General features: G+C 35.9%; 1 protein-coding gene across 3 annotated transcripts in view; it reads right to left on the reverse strand.

Annotated features, from left to right (window-relative positions):
- TTBK2 (tau tubulin kinase 2) overlaps positions 1-17,418 on the reverse strand; it is a 106,071-nt gene that overhangs the window by 38,976 nt on the left and 49,677 nt on the right. For all 3 annotated transcript variants that reach the window (XM_087746334.1, XM_087746332.1, XM_087746335.1), the window contains 2 exons: positions 1,535-1,600; positions 860-952 (listed from right to left, as the gene is read on the reverse strand). In XM_087746334.1, coding sequence (XP_087602460.1) covers positions 860-952; positions 1,535-1,600 — 159 coding nt within the window. The remainder of the gene's footprint in view (positions 1-859; positions 953-1,534; positions 1,601-17,418) is intronic.

Below are 17,418 nucleotides of genomic sequence, written 5' to 3' on the forward strand. Positions count from 1 at the left end.
CTACATCAGAGAGCAACATAAGAGATTCCGTCATTGCCCTCAGTACACATGCAAAATAATGTACAAACTTCAAAGTCAATAAGAAAAGCCACTTAATTTTCTGCTATGTTTGAATGCTGCCTGATATCAAGGACTGTCATTAGACACTCCAACCCTTCTAAAAAGCATGGTTTAAAGATTTAAATATCCTGTTGCATCACCTGAAGTTCAGTCACTTTTTTGGTGTATATTTGGTCATCACAGTATATTACATAAGATTAGTAAATCCTGTTTAGTGTAAGATGAGTAAATCAAAATCAAAAGAGACGCTACCTATATATCACATTGTCATGTACCAATGCATAAACCACATCAGAGAGTAACCTTGTTTCAATCTAATTTCAAAAGAAGTTGAAAGAAGTAATAATAGGCTAATCAGATGTTGTTTCTTTGCATACCTCACCTATGATATATGACTAAAGGCACTACTGCATATTGACCAATTCACTTTTGTTCAGCAGCAAATAAGAAATGCCCCTTTCACAAATAAACAAAATAGATAAGAAATTCTAAATGTGTGATAGGTGAAATCAAAAAGTACTCAAGTGAAAACAGGAAAATATGCATATATACACTTACTTTTGCCTTTAAAAATATTTGCGAACTGGAAGCACAATCCACTTCCTGCCTAGAACAGCTCATAAAACTTGATTGCTTTTTATACCATGACACTAGCAATGAGAACTAACACTAGAAAACACTGGAAAATGTAATGATAAAATTAATGAACCAGTGATTCTTAGTGATCTTTATCAGAGCATTTGCTTGCAATCCAAAAGTAAATCTCCCTCATGCTCTTTGGTTTCACTTCTAGGTTTACCTTATCTTTTATTTTCCTCCAAGGCAGTTGCCCAACCACAAATTCCACCAACATATAGAACAGGGACCAGAGGTCATCATGCCGACCCATTTCCTGTGAAAAAGAAATATTATTCTAATGCATCTTACAAATACCTATAAGACAAAAGTGAAGATAGACTCTTTACTGCTCTGGAGACGTAAATTATTATATATAAAAATTAATATAATCAACGCTGCAAAACAAGTTAATATAATTAAATCCAGCAACTATTTTAAGTAGAAACATACAAGCAAATTTCCACAGAAGATACAGAGAAACAAAACAGAAGTTGAAGTGTGCTAAAATAACATTGCAAATCTCTATACTGGAAGAGCTGTTGATTCAGATTTCTTTAGTGTATGATGTTAAGATGACATACCAGACATTATGTATTTTATAAAACTCAGTAACATCACCTTTTTAATTTATTACCTTACTAGACAATTGAACACCAAAGGTAACTATTAAAACCACTATTATTTCTACAACAAGAACTTTTTTACCCTTGACTACTGGAAAGTGTATTATCCTTTCCCCAAATTAATTTCTACATAATAAATACTCACATAAGAATACAAAGAAAGAATCAATAGCAACTATGTTAAAGACTGCTTTCAGCTACATGAGACGGGTATGATATAGATTGATACTCACCCTGTTTCTATGAGCGTTGATTGATGCATATCGTACTGTTCCTCGAAAACCTGCGACAGCTCGTGGCTGTCAAAGAATAGAAAAAGAAAAAGATTCTCATTGTCAGAAGTAAACCCTCTGACTACTTAACTTGGCATCTACAAAGTGAGTATGGAGCCACAACAAATATCATTTGAGACTTTTTGTTTTATTTCAATTTACCATGTTTCTACAAGTTCTGAGTGGAAATCCAAGTAGGCACCACAAAGTGACATACGTCATAGTTTTGTAAACCTTCTATTTATGTCAGGTTTTGTTCTCCACAGGCATCAAGTCCTGTTTACCTCATCCCTCAGAAAAAGCTATATGGCAGAACTATTCCTCTTTTTTCTCCAATAATGAAATTATTTCTTGGTTTTAACTATTAGAAGTTTGAGTTTTTAAATTCTGACAGGATCTAAACCATAATGGCTTCTTCCGCTTCGCTAAAATACGCCAATATTATGTGGTATGAACAGACCACCAGTCATTTATTGAAATGTGCTAGCAACATTTTCACAAATTATTTTCTGAACTAGCAAACCAATCAATTTTTTGAGAAATTCCGAAAGCAGGAAAAGCCACAGGTAAGTCTCAAAGCTGTGGCTGAGCAATAATTAGCAAGGGCTGCACTACAGGCACCAATTAAAAATATTTCTTTCTTTTCTATTTTCTCAATACCAGCATTTCCTCCCTGACACCCTAGATATTGTACTATCATAAGTCAATTGGTGCTTTATAATCACAGAACATATTTTCTCATCCTTCTTTCCTTCAAATAAAATGTTACAAAAAGAATTATATAATTGATAAGTCATAATTACTACATATTTACAATTTAAAAAAAAAAATAAAATCAAACCGTGGTGTTATTACTCTGCCTAAGACAGATATCCAATCCATGCAACCCCTTTAATTAATCATTCTATATAGAGAGAACTGCCAGAACTGCTGAATTTGCTTTCTTTTACACAGTTTTATTTTCCCAATCAATAATTCTTTTTGTTTCCTCTACCAGTGAATGTGAGAAACTTGAATTATCTTCTTCACCTCTGACTTGTACTTAAAGGGGTATTGGCGATCTGTCTGCCTGCCCCAGACTCATGACAATTCTTAAGATTTTAAAAAATTTTGCACAATACGTTGAAAAGTCTGGTTTGATATACACACAAAGATAACCACAATACAAAATTATTACCCTATTAAGATAAAACACTTCAGTCTCTCCCCACCTATATACATAAAGGTATAATTTCTTCTTATCCACCAAGAGACACTACACAGAGCTATCATTTAAGTACGTCAGGAGCTGCCATTACTGTCAGTAACCCTATCAATTAAATCTAGCAGGATTATGCAGCAACGTCTCTAAAAAGGATTCAATAGCCTATATAATCAATGTCTGCTAGAGTGGTACGATGAGAGCTGAACCAGTGTTAGTTAAGGTGGAGAATATTTTCTGGGATGTTCTTCACATGAACAGGTTCTCAGACAATATACCATAAATCTTAGGTTTTGCACGTTATCGTAAAGTTTAAATGGTGCCTAGAACACATTTTGTGTTCAGGCAGGACAGACAATTGGGTTACTATCTTAAATCTTCTAAGTATATCATATTCCATTCACATTACCCTGAAGTGAAGCATAACACTGTAGTTGCAGAAATTTCACATTACCATGCAATTATAAAAAGAATAGCTCAAAATGCTTTCAAACTGCTAACTTCCAGGAGAAACTACATTTTTCAGAAAAAAGGACTTAAGTCTTCTTCTTAGTAGTTCTGAAGATTGGCAAACCATCTAAGTAAGAATAATATAGCATTGTTGCAAAGACAATCAAAATACAGGTAAATTTCCAAAAAGATACAGTTTGACGAATAGCACTTCTTCAGAAGGGCACTGAAAGCTTAACTTTAAACCACCTGGAAATACAAAGTCAGTAAATCCCAAGAGCATGAAGTTTCAGAAGATGAAACCAAATGCATACAGACTGTCTTCAGCCTCTGGTCTGAATGTTAAAAAGGAAGGACCATATGCAGTTTTACTAAGTTAAATATTTCCATTCTTCTGAGAATAATGAAAAATATGAAAACTAGGATGAAATGAGGCTTTTATTCCTAGGGTAACAACTTCAGTTTCTACTTGATAACTAGCACAAAAACATTCCAGTTGCTTGACAAGGAAATAAAAAATAAAAAAAAGAGTAAGAAATGGCATATAGAATCTAAATTATCCCATCCAGTTTACATAAACTAACAATCTGACCTACTCCAGTTCTGTCCTGGTGCAGTAAAGTCCGTGTGAGGAATTTCATTGTGTACCAACTCAGTTGCTTTTGAATGTTAAAGTCACTGCCATCCTTAGACATTGCTATGAAATTATTTGCCCTAACATGATTTCAGTTATCTGAGAATCACCTGGCTGGGGTGGGGAAACACATGAATATCGTTTCTATATATTAGCTTAAGAAATGAATTCTGAATTCTTTACCCCAGCAAGGGTATCTAAAGCCTTTTACAATCTCTTGCCTTAAAGCGTAGTTTGTATAAATCTGACTGAAAAGCATATGTAACTCTGTTATATTTTAAGACACAATGAAATACCTTTTAGTAAGGCAGCTGGTCACTATTTAATAGTGGTATTATAATGCCACACAACAACAATAAATTAATTCTATCGTGTCGCTAACAGCATGAATGATGGCTCTAGTAGCTCAAATCAAGTTTGCCCAATGCAGAACAGAATTTATAGACTTCTGAGCATTTGCAAAACTTCTGAAGCTGTTTCAGAGCTCTTCATGGATCTCACAACAGCTCATGTAGTAAAAGAGAAATATTACAGGCAATAACAGCAACTTCCTGAATGATTCACCTCATTTTTTCAAATAAAATCCCCCTCTGCTATTACTGATCATGTTAATTTGTTTTTAGACACCTCCAAATTTTTCCTATGTGAGCTCACCTGACAACAAGTAAAAAAAAAAAAAAAGCCTTGCAGAAACATTGTTTATAGTATTGTCTTCCAGATGCCTTACCTAAGAAAGCTGCTACCACAGCAACTGAGCTTCCTTAAAGCAAAGTAGATTTCCTTGTTGAGAAGAAAAGCTTAATAGGTCCTTTTTTTCAGTCCTTATAGGTGACCTATTAAGACAACCAACAGAATCTATGGATTCTTTTTGGAGCACATAGCTGTAAAGGGCATTTGTACTAAAGAGACGGTGAATCCTACATTTGAATACATCTGTGAATTCCACAGATACCCCTGATTAAAACGGATCTCATCTATGGTCCTCTCCATGACAAATGCCATAATCAACATTCTCCTGGTTTTCCACTTGAAATTTAGTGGGATTTTCTTCTTCTCAGTCATAGGCGAGGAGCAACCGCCACATCCAAGCGCTGTCTCAATTGCAGGGACCCATTAACAGTTCACTCAGCAGTGGATTCCATTCTTCAGCTCTTCCATCTTTAACAGCTTTATTTAGCTTGCATTCATTTCTATTTATTTATGGCAACTGTTGTTATCATGTTTTTCCTTCAGACAGAGTAAGAAAGCTTTTGAAAGAGACAACTCTCAAATTAGCACAGGAACAAATGGGAAATTAGGGAAGAGTTCTTGGATTCTGGAGTCATACTTTCTGCAGAAAAAAAGAATTCCTACAAAACTTTGCCTTAAATCCCAGGTATTAAATTAGTGGTAATGGCCACACAGATGACATGATTTAGTTCCCTTATTAGAATAAGGGATATAATTTCTAAGATGGCCAGAGTTCTTCCATACTTGTATTTGATACAAAACATACTTTGCAAACCTTCTACAAAACTGTAACTTCTTTGGATGAGTTTACATAAAAAAGTTTAATATAATTAGCTCAAGCAGTGATCTGGAAGTCAGAGTTGTCTCAGATTTGATTACTATCACTAAATTCTTCAAATGTAAGTTGAAATAAATTATTTTGAAGATATACGCATATGAAGCAGATCCAATAACGATGAAGAATTTTTCTACACATAAAGGTACTTCTTAACGTAACATCAGTTTTCTTTGGAGGTGGCCCTGCCCTGGAATCACATGACAATGTCTCAGATAATCTCCATGCAGGAGATTAGGAGTTCCTAGAAAAATGAAGTATTTCCTCTAAGCACACAGCTTTGCAGATTCCTGGGAGACACTACGCTTACAAACCTGTCTATGACTGTTGCTTCTTTGGAGGGGCTGTGGAGGAGGCAAATCACACTCCTTAGCTCAGTTCAGTATCTCTAGATAAATGCTCTGGGTTTATTGCTCTGGGCAATGTTGGGAATGTTATGCAGAGCAAAAAGTTAACTTTTTACTGCAGTCATGGAAACTAGATAATAAACATGAAAAAATAAACCAATACTGATTCTTTACGTTATATCTGACACACACCGTGGTTCTTCCTATCAGTCAGGCAATGACTGAGAATTCTTAAGTGTCTTTAGGTTTTGGACTGAGAAACCAGCTGAAGCAGTGAATCCCACCGTCTCAGTGCTGCCTCTAAAGCCGAGTTTAAAGCGCATAGAGGGGTGGATAGAGAAGCAGCCACCTAAATTACCTCTATTTCCCTTTGTTAAAGGCAGAATCCTCCTTTCTTATCTTTTCCCTTTAAAAAGTCAATTTCCTAGTTCTTTTATCCAACAGGAACATATTTCCAGGATTGGCACTATACAAAGTTCCAATTCTTTGGAACCTTTTTCCATACCAAATGGCTTCAACAATTCACATTCCCATCCCCCCTTTTTTGTGGATATAGGCTTTGCAATCTAATTTAATGCCTAGCATGTGCTAGTACCAGTTTAAAGTAAATGAAAAATTCAGGGATCATCTGGGTAGGGAAAGATCAAGCACTTGAACTACAATTGCCATTACAATTTATTATACATCTCAGTTAGTTTTCAATGTATGTACAGCTCTTCAAAGCCACACTTCTAGGTTTACACAAAAACCACATAAGACAGTAATAACCGAGTACTTGCACTTAGAACTCTTTATCGACCCATCTCCTACCAGCTGTCAGTATGATACATTGTTTGGACTCAGATCTACCTAAACAGAAGTTGTGATTTCCAAAAATGGATTGCAGCTGTCTGATCCTATGCCACCTAGTTCCAGCAGAAGCTGGATAACAAGCCGAGTTAACATCTAACAGTACAATTCAATTTTGCTATTGTGGGTTCTAACAGTCATGTGGTGACAAATGAAAATTTAACTCCAACTGCCTGTGCTATAAAGAGCATCACCATCTCTAAGACAGCAATATTTGATACACAAACCAGCTTCCGAGCTACTCAGTTTTCAATCTGGAGTATTTACTTAGCCAACGTGATGCCCTAGCTGAAAACGGCAATCGTTCCAAAGCTGACTCATGAGCAGACAAAAAGTCTGGTGGGCTGGAGGTAGTAACAACCTACTAAGTGTCTGTCACAAACCTGAACTTACTGCAGTGAAAAATCACACAGGATAAATCTGCCATGTGTATGTTTGCTTTGCCCTGTGCAATCTTTCTTCTTCCTCTTATACCAGGAGCTGAAGCAGAGATTACCGTAAGAGGAAGACTACCTACATAAGCCAGCTAATGCGCTCACAGAGAATTTCTCCAGTCAGCAGAATATTGTTTTACTTATCTCCGTAAGTACAAATTTTATGGGTGTTTTGCATTATGGGAAGTCCTGTGCTCTTAGCAGATGGGAGAACCGAGACCTTCATTTTTAATTGTTTTGTACTTATCATATTTAGTATTTATAACGATAATACCATACATTAAAGAGTTGCATCAATCCAGTAGTAGACTTATTTTCAACTAAGGATGAGAAGCAAAAGGTCTCAAGCAAGCTAATGTAAATAAAATAACACACTTTCCTTCTTTTTTTTTAAACTATTCAAAATAACTTTTCATAACTCAGCAGAGAATTTAGTCCACAGCTCAGAAAGAATTAGAAACTAAAGTTTCTGTTTTGATTTTGGTTTACTTCTGTTTTCACCAGCAAACAAATTTTACTGGACCAAACCATCTGTCTTTCCACTATAACAGCTTTTCATTTCAAACAAATAGGACAGCTCTTAAAGACTTTCAGTTCCTGCAAGTTTAATGAAAATTAGTGATTAAAGACAGAACCCAAATTAGTACCTTGACACAGAGACAGACAGTTAAAATTCAATTAAAATGGCTCACATCCATCTTAAGAAACACCAATCAGCTGCTCAGTCAGGATGCATTTTAGATGGCGAGTAAGCACGTGCCTAGTCCCAAAACTGTCACTATGTACTGGTCAGAAAGGTAGGGTGTAGTATGAAGCTGAAAATACTAAGAAATTTGGAGGGCATAAGGGAAGCAGCACACAAAACCATAGGAAAGCACTAAGTTTCACCATTCGTAGAATAATTTGATTTTTTTCAAAGATGATATCAAATCTCAGTGGAAAAATTACTTCTCTCTTTTTTTTAAAGGACTGTTACAGCCCATTCCCCTGAACATCTATCAGTTCTATAGAAAATAAAGGAACTGCTGTATCAGAATATAGAACAGCTATACAGCACACCAGAATTTCTAAATTAAATTGTTCAATGATTGTTTGGATATGATATCAGTGTTCTGCACATCACAGGAAAGGAGAAAAAAAAACCAATATACCAAACAATTACAAAGTATCATATTATGAGAATTAAATCTTCTTCACATCTTAACTATTTATCAGCCTGTTCCTTCAGGCAGGATATTAATAGATTGTGTATTCTTTTTATTTTTCCCTCAAAACCCCCAAACAACAGGTCACAAAGAATCTTCCTCTCAAAGAAATAGCCATACATGATTTTCTTAAGTTTTTCATTTCATTTAATTATTGCAAGAATATCCCATAGAGATGTTACAAAATAATATCAAACCACATGAAATTCATATATCCGTTCTACTTGTATCACCTTCTAAGTCAATTCATAATGCTCTTTTTTCATGTTTTACATTAACTCACTACCTGCCTTTTTCACCTTGTACTATTGCACACGAGACACCAGCTGTCTGTCTCTATAACACTGATTTCCTTCATCTCTTCTTTGTCAGTAATACAATCAAACTTGCAAGGATCATGTTCAGTGGATGCTGAAAATGCTACATATATACACTATAAGACTGTGCCTTAAATAATCTCCCTCTATGTCCTTGAAGGAGGTTATGGCAGACAAACATAACAAGCAGTGTTACACTGGTAGGTATAACACAGCTATATCATTATGGCTGCACAGGTGTATCACTGGTAGGTACATCAAAGCTATGCATTACTTCAAAAACTTTTGAAACCTAACAATTTAATAGTTATTTTAGTCTCTTTATTCAAAAATCATGTCTGCACAAACCTCTCCAAACTAACTCCCTTGTCTTCCCTATAAAGTTATCACCAATTCAGAAATGGAGACTCAGATGACTAATGTCATAATTCCTTCAACTCATGCAGATTCCTGCTTATAAAACCAATAAAACAGAGGGCTCTTGGCTTAGTCTCTCCAGCAAATAACCATTTCCATGTAGGACATTTTGACATAAAAATCTAAACCTTCTTCAGTTTCTTCTTGGATTTAAGAAAAAAAAAAAAAAAATAAGGATGACTTAGGCTCCAGTGTTTGTTGACTTAGATGACATGAGGGAAAGGATTAAGGAGTATGTACAGGTTATTTAAGAATGAGGCTATAGGTTTATATTTTGCACTGAACAGCTCTGATATTGTATAATAATTCTTTTGCTACAGAACTGATATAGTCAAATATAGTCATCTTAGACTCTTCAACAGAACTCCATTTACTGCAACAAAGCTTTTTTTTCTTTAAAGTAGTTCATTTTTTAAAAAGCTATCAACTATCAAATGCTTAGCTCAGAATTTAGAAGGAAATCTTGCAAACCTCATCTGTTTCCAAAAATATATGTAATGTAGTCTGACTGATGCAGATTTGGTGAAGAAAAGCTGAAAACATAGTTTTAAAAATTTGTTCTTTAGACATTTTCTTTGTTCCACAGTAGCAAAATGTACAAAATTTAGTTTTATAGACATGGAGAGGCAGAAGTGGGCTATAACAGGAAGGAATAGTCAGGTTTCCAAACAATTACCCCATCCTCTCTTCCAACGTTATTTTTGAATCATTATTTATTAATAAAAATATTTATTTTAGAAACAAAGAACATACAGTAAATAGTTTCCAACTCTATTTTCAGAAGCTTACTGCATTCTGTTTGGCGGCTGAATTATATCACATACATCTCTCTTGCTCCTTCTTTTATTTTTATTTGTACCATAATAGCTGAACTGATTTTGTTAATTGCTGTAAAACACACAATCAGTGTAACATTATTCAAATAAATCAATATTTACACACTAAAGATTTAAAATATTCCTTTATTTATAATTTCTTGATCATTCTATGCCTTTCTGCTGATTTATAGAGAGTTCGGTACAAAACTATTACTCATTTTTAATGTTTTACAGTCACAGCTCTTGAATATTCCCAAGAAGTGCTGAAGAGAAGTGAAGAGAGGTGGCTGTTCGGAGGTTGATCTCAAAATACATAATTAAGATACCTGTCCTATGGTTCAAGCGAAAACTGCAACTTGCCAACTTATTCCATCACGTCAAACTCCTCAGCAAGCTGATAACAATGCAAAATTGGACGTAATTTGCATCACACCCCAATTCCCTGTCATGTCTTCTTCCTCCCTTCATATAGATTAGAACAAGTATTTCTAGAAAGTATTTCAAGAAGCACCTGACCCAGTGCAATGCTCTACAGAGACAGATACTACCTGTGGTCCTGGCAGAGCATAGTTGTCTTCCCAGGCTAGATAGCCCACACAAAGCTTCACACTAATACAGCTCAACTATTTCCAGATTTAAAGTTCACTGAGGCATTCACATGACACGTTTGAGGTTACCATCAAATGTTTCTTGTTCTTTGTTTCAGCACTTGCTATCTTTACTTCTGCAGCAGAGAGGGAATGGGGCAGTCATCCTTTTCCCTCTTCTCCTCCTCCTGTTTTTCCCTTGCACTTTCTGATACCTCATACACTCCATTCCTCTCCCTTATTTCATGAAATCTAATCACAGACCTGGGAAGGAATAAGGGAAAATCTGAGGAGTTAAGTAAGTGAAACCCACAGTGATTTGGTAAAGATCGGTTGAAAGAATTTGATAGGGAGGAACCACTGCAAGTTCCATACCCTTTTAATGCCTGACATTACTTCACTGCGTTCAGTGCCTTCTTCACATTAATTTCTGTCTGTTAGACAAACAACGTAGAGATTAATAAAAAGAACTCTGGTTTCAGGGTTGCCCAGTTATAGATATTTCATCTTGGGAACTTCTCATGCCAAATTTCACCATGCACAGGTCTTTGCTTTGTAACCATTAGCGTTGAGGTGTCCACTACATCATGCATAGCTTTCATGCAAATGCTGAGGAGGAGAAGTAACTTTTTGTCACTTCCCTGCTCCAAACAATTATGTTGCAAGATAACGGTGTGTTCACTCAAAGAGATAGCTTATGAAAGGTCTACTCTAAAGTATATCAATGTGTAAAAGCCTCAAAGGACTATTATACAGATAGGAAATTATTAACATGTTTTGCTTTCTCAACCATCCTTCCCATAATTTGAATCTTCCTATGATACTAAAGAGGAGAGGGTAATGGTGTTATTAGTCTGCTACAGCAGTAATGAAGAGAGCCCTTTGCTGAGCCTGAGCAGATTAGCCCCATGGGAGCACTGGAAGGCTCTTGAGCGCTTCTTGTGCCATGCCTGAATAGTTACGTAGCTCTCGCTCCATGTCACAGGGTGCCTCCATGCTAAGCTTGAGAATGCATGCTGACCTATTCAAGTTCTTGTGTTTTTCAGAAACAGGTTAGGAAAAGCATAAAAGGGAAGGATGAAGCAGGATTATCTTAAGGTTCAAATTCCTCCTTGTAACATATCATGTATAGTACCATAGCACCTACAACTGCAGAAACACTTCTTTGTCACATTGACCACTTGCAGCCTGGACAACAGCAGCCTAACTACACAGCAGTGCAATTACTAGCGAGACATGACTCCAGTAAACTCTACTCACACAAGAGTGACAGTAAAAAGAGGAGGCTAAAAAGAAGTTGTTGCAACAACTGATAAGGAAATAACCTAAGGACTGATGAAAATTTTATCAGAAGAGAAAAGGCATGTGGATAAATTTTAGAGAAGTTTGCATAAGTTTCAGTGAGAAAATAATACAATTTAGTGACAACTTGAAGGTAAAAATGAAATGAAGAAGAGGAGCTCAAAAGTTGTATTGCAAGTTTAAGTGACAATACATGTTAAATATGAGACAGGCAGTATAGCTGAGGAAGATGAGAAGATTTCAAGAGGAAAAATAAATATGATTTTACTTGTTTAGGTGCAAATATGCAATCCTCGACTAATCACATCCCTGTGTAATGTACTGTTAGGGACTGAGAGAGAATATTACTGAAAAAGATAGCATAAGCTAAATGCCAGCAACAAAATGCTTCTCAACAGGATGAAACAACCACTGAACAGTACATTTAACAAAATGACATGGACCATTACCCTGCAGCATCTGGCTTTCAACAGTTTTAGTCAGGTTTGGAAGAGAGGTCTTTTTAGACCAGTTAACGTATTTTAGCCAATTATTTATTATGTGCTTAACATGGAACACTATGAATTGAAATAGCTCCCTAGAACTTTTTTGTACTATTTAATTATTTTTCATGTAATTCACTGCCATTTAAGACTGTACCCATAAAACATGTCCTAGTTGTCCTTGGATTTTGCTTTAATGCGTGTCACTCAAAGCAGAGAATGTATCAAAGAACTGCTGAAGATACAATGTATCTTTCTCCTCTTTAAATAAGACCAAAACTGATAAATTTCACAATTTTCTGGAGTTGACGGAAGTGCTGCCAATCATTTAAATTTAATAGGGTGTCTCAATTTAATCCAAATTTTAATCCGAATGCAATGTTCAATAACTATTTTTGAACAACATCTAGCATATAGACTCAATTTATAATAAACGCATGCAGTCAAAGCATTATTCAGGAGTAGTTACTGACACAAATTCTAAATCATCAGTGGCACTGGGGCAAATAAAGAAAACTGCACCAGTTTTAGTCAGTACTATCCGTGGACCACTTCTGAGACTTTTTTCTTAAAGTAATATCAATGTTTGCAGACCAGGCTATAGGAGCATTTACTTGAAAAGGAGGTTGAGAAGCATATATGAGCAATCCATCTTTAAGCAGTCTGTGGGTCCAAATTGCTTTCAGAGAGGACAAAAGATTTGCAGTGATCTTTTTTCTTACAATAGTGTAGCTTCACCATGGCTCCTTTAGTTCTTAAAATTATCCCACTTTTCTTCCCATCATAAAAGCATTTAATGGATATAGCTTCCACTCTTTCACTACCATAAAAACTATGTTCTCTTCCAAACACAGAAACAAACAATCCGCAATTCTGCCAAGATGACAGGAGGTAAGGTAGAAAAAGATGGAGGTATTCTCTAGTCCTCAGCAATCAAGATAATCCAGAATCTTAAAAGAAAGAAACACCATGCAATTCAAATGCATAACCATTCCCAAATTTTCATGAAGTAAAAAACAAAATAAAAGAATGAATATACAAGAAACGCGTACCTTCCATCCCTGCTTTCAAAATGTATTTAATACTCTGCTCTGATATTTAACAACACATTTCTGTGCAGCACTCTGTGCAGGGGTTTCTCTGGGGGGGTTGTTTTGGTTTGGGCTTTTTATTGGGATTTTTTTTTAAAGCATTCAGCTTCTTAAAGTATATTTCCAGGACACCACCTGTCATCCTAAAGTGAAACCTGAAGATAAAAACTCATTTGCTGCAAAATCCTCAGAACCTGAGGGCACTGAAGAAAGGCAAGCGACACTTATCTGATTTTGTACATAAAGACCCGAACAGAATAACATGTTCGTTGTTTGATGTGAACAGGTTTGTAACTGCTTCCCTAGACAATAAAAAGAGCTGAACATTTGCATTCACAAATGCTTTCACTGCATTTTTCTAAGGGTCAGACTGTACAGCAGCTGGGGTATCTTCTGCCTTAGTAGGAGTCAGAGGCAATTTTGTTACTGACAGGTCACAGTAAAGAGCATAAGTAACTCTTCAGAAAATATTGGTGGATACTCTGTCTCTTTTGGATTTGAATACTTTTGTTAGTGTTTAGAGTAAGAGTTTTGTGACTCCTTTAATGCAAAGCATCTCAGAAAAAAACAGCACTACATATCCTAGTTGTTCTAAAATCAGGACTTCCCAGCTTGGTAAGGTTTAAGATTTCAAATTTCCAGGAAAAAAAAAACTCCAGCAAGTTAGATCTAAAATACTGCAAACCTCCTTAATGTATGTTAAAAGAATGTAATTTTGATATTTTTACTTATTTCAAATAAATACAGGAAACTTTAGACACTTGAAATTAAGGTCATGCTAAACAAACCTATGAGGGTGAGAATTCTGTCAAAGCTCTTCATTTTGTTTAAATAGCAACTGAAGAATGACCTAAAATCTAGTCACTGGGAAGGGCAGGAGAAAGGTGGGGAGAGGGGGGAAAGCAGTCATAGGGTAACTCTCCCTTTGACCTAAAAAGCTTTATTTATCAAATATACTACAGTTCCACAGACAAAACAGAGTCTCCTCAGAATACCTTTTAACCCACTAGGTAGGATACTCTCAAAGAGGAAGCCCACGTTCGAAACTAAGTACAAATTGGGCAAAAAGGAGTTTTCTCCTTCATTCATCTTTGCTGAGTCCAAATCACCGGACTCAGGGGACTGGCTGCTAATTTGAATAATTCTTTAGGCTGCCAGTCAGTGAGACCTGTATATTGAGTAGAAAACCACAGATGTTTCAGATAAAAAGGTTTTATCTAAACACCACCTTCTTATGGATAGTTTTTCAATTGTGTTTTTCCCTAGCTTTGTCAGTAAAACATGTAAGCGAGCTAAGCTATCTTCCTTGTAAAACAAATACAATTCAGTTATTTGTAACTTAAAGTCCACATAAATAAAAGACTGCAAAACTCAGGCCTGTGATAATACATGATGGTTGAATTTATGGATTTTTAAAGAATTATGACCTCAAATTAATTTTTAAAAGTTAATCTGTTCAAAAGCAAAGACTAGCAGTTTCTTTCTTCTTTTATTTTGCTTTCTTTATATTAAATTTAATAGTACCTCAAAGAACAGTTGTGGTTAACGCTCACTTTAAAACAGGGATGATGACAACTGCCCAAGAGCTAGCTGTAGTACTGATGATGTTAAGAATGTAAATGTCCTTCCGATTTTGTCCCTCAAGGTTTTCTATTTCTGTACCACAGCTGACACCTTCACTTTCCATTATCACCATGTAAATAGAGACGTGTAAACCGAAGGCTCTATGAAGTCAGGTTTACATTCAAAAAGAATCATTTATTCTTTGTCTCAAGAAAAAACAGATGCTAGTACTACTTACTTCAGCTATCACTAGGACAGTGGGAAACAAAATGGTAGGTAAAATAACCCTTTGACAACACTCTCAAAAAGCAATAAAACAGCAGACTATGAATCTCATAAATACACTAAATTTGCATCCTGCTAAATGTATTTGCCTGATGATTAGAGAGAGTCTCCCCACAATTAAATTCTAATTACCCCGCTTTGCAGTAATCAATTCTTAGCTACACCATTAATTCAGTTATTGGCCTCCCCTCTCCAACAATTTATTCCTCTGCCCTTGTTTCCTCCTTCCTTCTTTTAACAGCCTACATCATCCCCAGCAGTTTTTGTTCTCCTTCCCACACACATTTTTCTCTCTTCCAATCTGCTCTGTCACCGGACAAGGCTCCTCCCACCACTGAGTGTTTCCTTATCAACTTCCATTCTAGAATTTAGTTCTACATCTACCCCAAATACCCACATCCTCGTACCATCCCCAACATGTAAAATTTAGTTTCAGAAGCCTATACACACACACTATTGCCCAAGTTTCCATACTCTTCATCCTGTTCCCAGCTACACACATAATAGTTGTTGAAGGTTTCCCAAAAGTATATGTGGTCAAAATATGTTGCAAGCAAACAAAAACAAAATGGATGAAGAGCCAGGGTTCAAACCACTGAAAATAGCAGCCTAGTTGCAGAAAAATTTGTTCATGTGCCATTTGTTTATGTATGTTTTTCACAGTTTAGAACAGACTATACTAAAGACTGATATTTTACTTTTTAGATACTGCATTTGAGTATTCAGAACAATTTCATTCTAATAAAATAGTGCTAGATCTTCAATGCACATGAATCCATGCACAGAAAAAAACCAAAACAGATCAAAAGTACCCACTGTAAATAGTGAACAATGTTAATAGAGTGAATACATTTCCAAAGACCTTACCTGCAAGAGTTTTACCTTTTCCTATTGCTCTTAAAGTTAATATACAATATATAGACAGAGTAAGTGGCAGAACAAGTACAGTTCACTGTACTCTAAGGCACATAACACTAGTACTACCTACATTTGCATTTGCATTCAAGATCTCGTCTGAAAAGTTTTACGTTTTCTCATGATATATTTAAGTCAGACTTCAAGCTCTTTAGCTAATAAAACAAGGTTAAGTAAATTGAACAGAAAATATAAAATAACATTACATAAGCTCTCATTTTTAAACAAGCGTGAATTATTCCACACCCTCCCAAGCAACACTACGATACACATTTGTCATTACTTCCTTTCCTACATCCTTCACGATCCTACAAGCTGCAATAAATGTTTGTTTCTGACTTTTAAGTTCTAAGCAGGTAACAGTGTCAGATCATACAACTTAATGAACTGCAGCCCTTCACTACTCTCTTCAACATGTTCATACATTTTACAAATATCTCATTACTGAGATACAAGGGACATATCCCTCTCTCTTTGAAGTTAGCTCCTCACAAATATAGTCATTCAGACAGCTGCAAGACAGGACAACTTTGCTAAAATGAATCAATTTCAAAATTAGCAGTTAAAAAATACTTTATAGTAATTCTTCTGAGAGAACTATTTGTAGCATGAAAAATTTTGCAAAGCATTTTTTTTGCTTTTTATTTTTATGTTAATCTATTTTTCTTTCAGTTTTGAAAGCCTGCCCACTGTAGTAAAATGATACTATAATAAGAAAATTGCAACTACAACTATTTCATTTTAAGGCTAATACCTGGAACAAGGGGGAGACTGTCTCTGCTGACTGAATAACCCAAGAGAATCTAAAAACCCTGGGTCCTTAAGATGAGCAATAAAGGTATTTCCTTTTGCCAGGATATTCAGACACTGGGACAGACTAGTAAAGCTTGAACACAAACATTTTCATTACATAAAATCATGTCTCAAAATACTCCTTCCCATAATTTCCTGAAATGAGCTCTTACTCCTCTTTATAAAGAGAGGTGATATTTTCCCACAAGGAAAATGCTGAATTTAATACCTCCACCTGGAGTACTGTGTCCACCTGGAGTACTGTGTCCAGCTCTGGGGTCCTCAGTACAAGAAGGACATGGACCTGTGGGAGAGGGCCCAGAGAAGGGCCACATAAATGATCAGTGGGATGGAACACCTCTGCTACAAGGAAAGGCTGAAAGAACTGGGGTTGCTCAGCCTGGAGAAGAGAAGGCTGCGGGGAGACCTTATTGTGGCCTTTCAGTACTTAAAGGGGGCTTATAAGAAAGATGGGGACAGACTTTTTAGCAGGGCCAGTAGCGATAGGACAAGGGGTAATGGTTTTAAACTAAAAGAGAGTAGATTCAGACTGGATATAAGGAAGAAATTTTTTACAATGAGGGTAGTGAAA

Source organism: Nipponia nippon, unplaced genomic scaffold (assembly GCF_047370975.1).
Source record: "Nipponia nippon isolate SJK-2023a ecotype South Korea unplaced genomic scaffold, ASM4737097v1 scaffold_10, whole genome shotgun sequence".
NCBI classification, from domain to species: Eukaryota; Metazoa; Chordata; class Aves; order Pelecaniformes; family Threskiornithidae; genus Nipponia; species Nipponia nippon.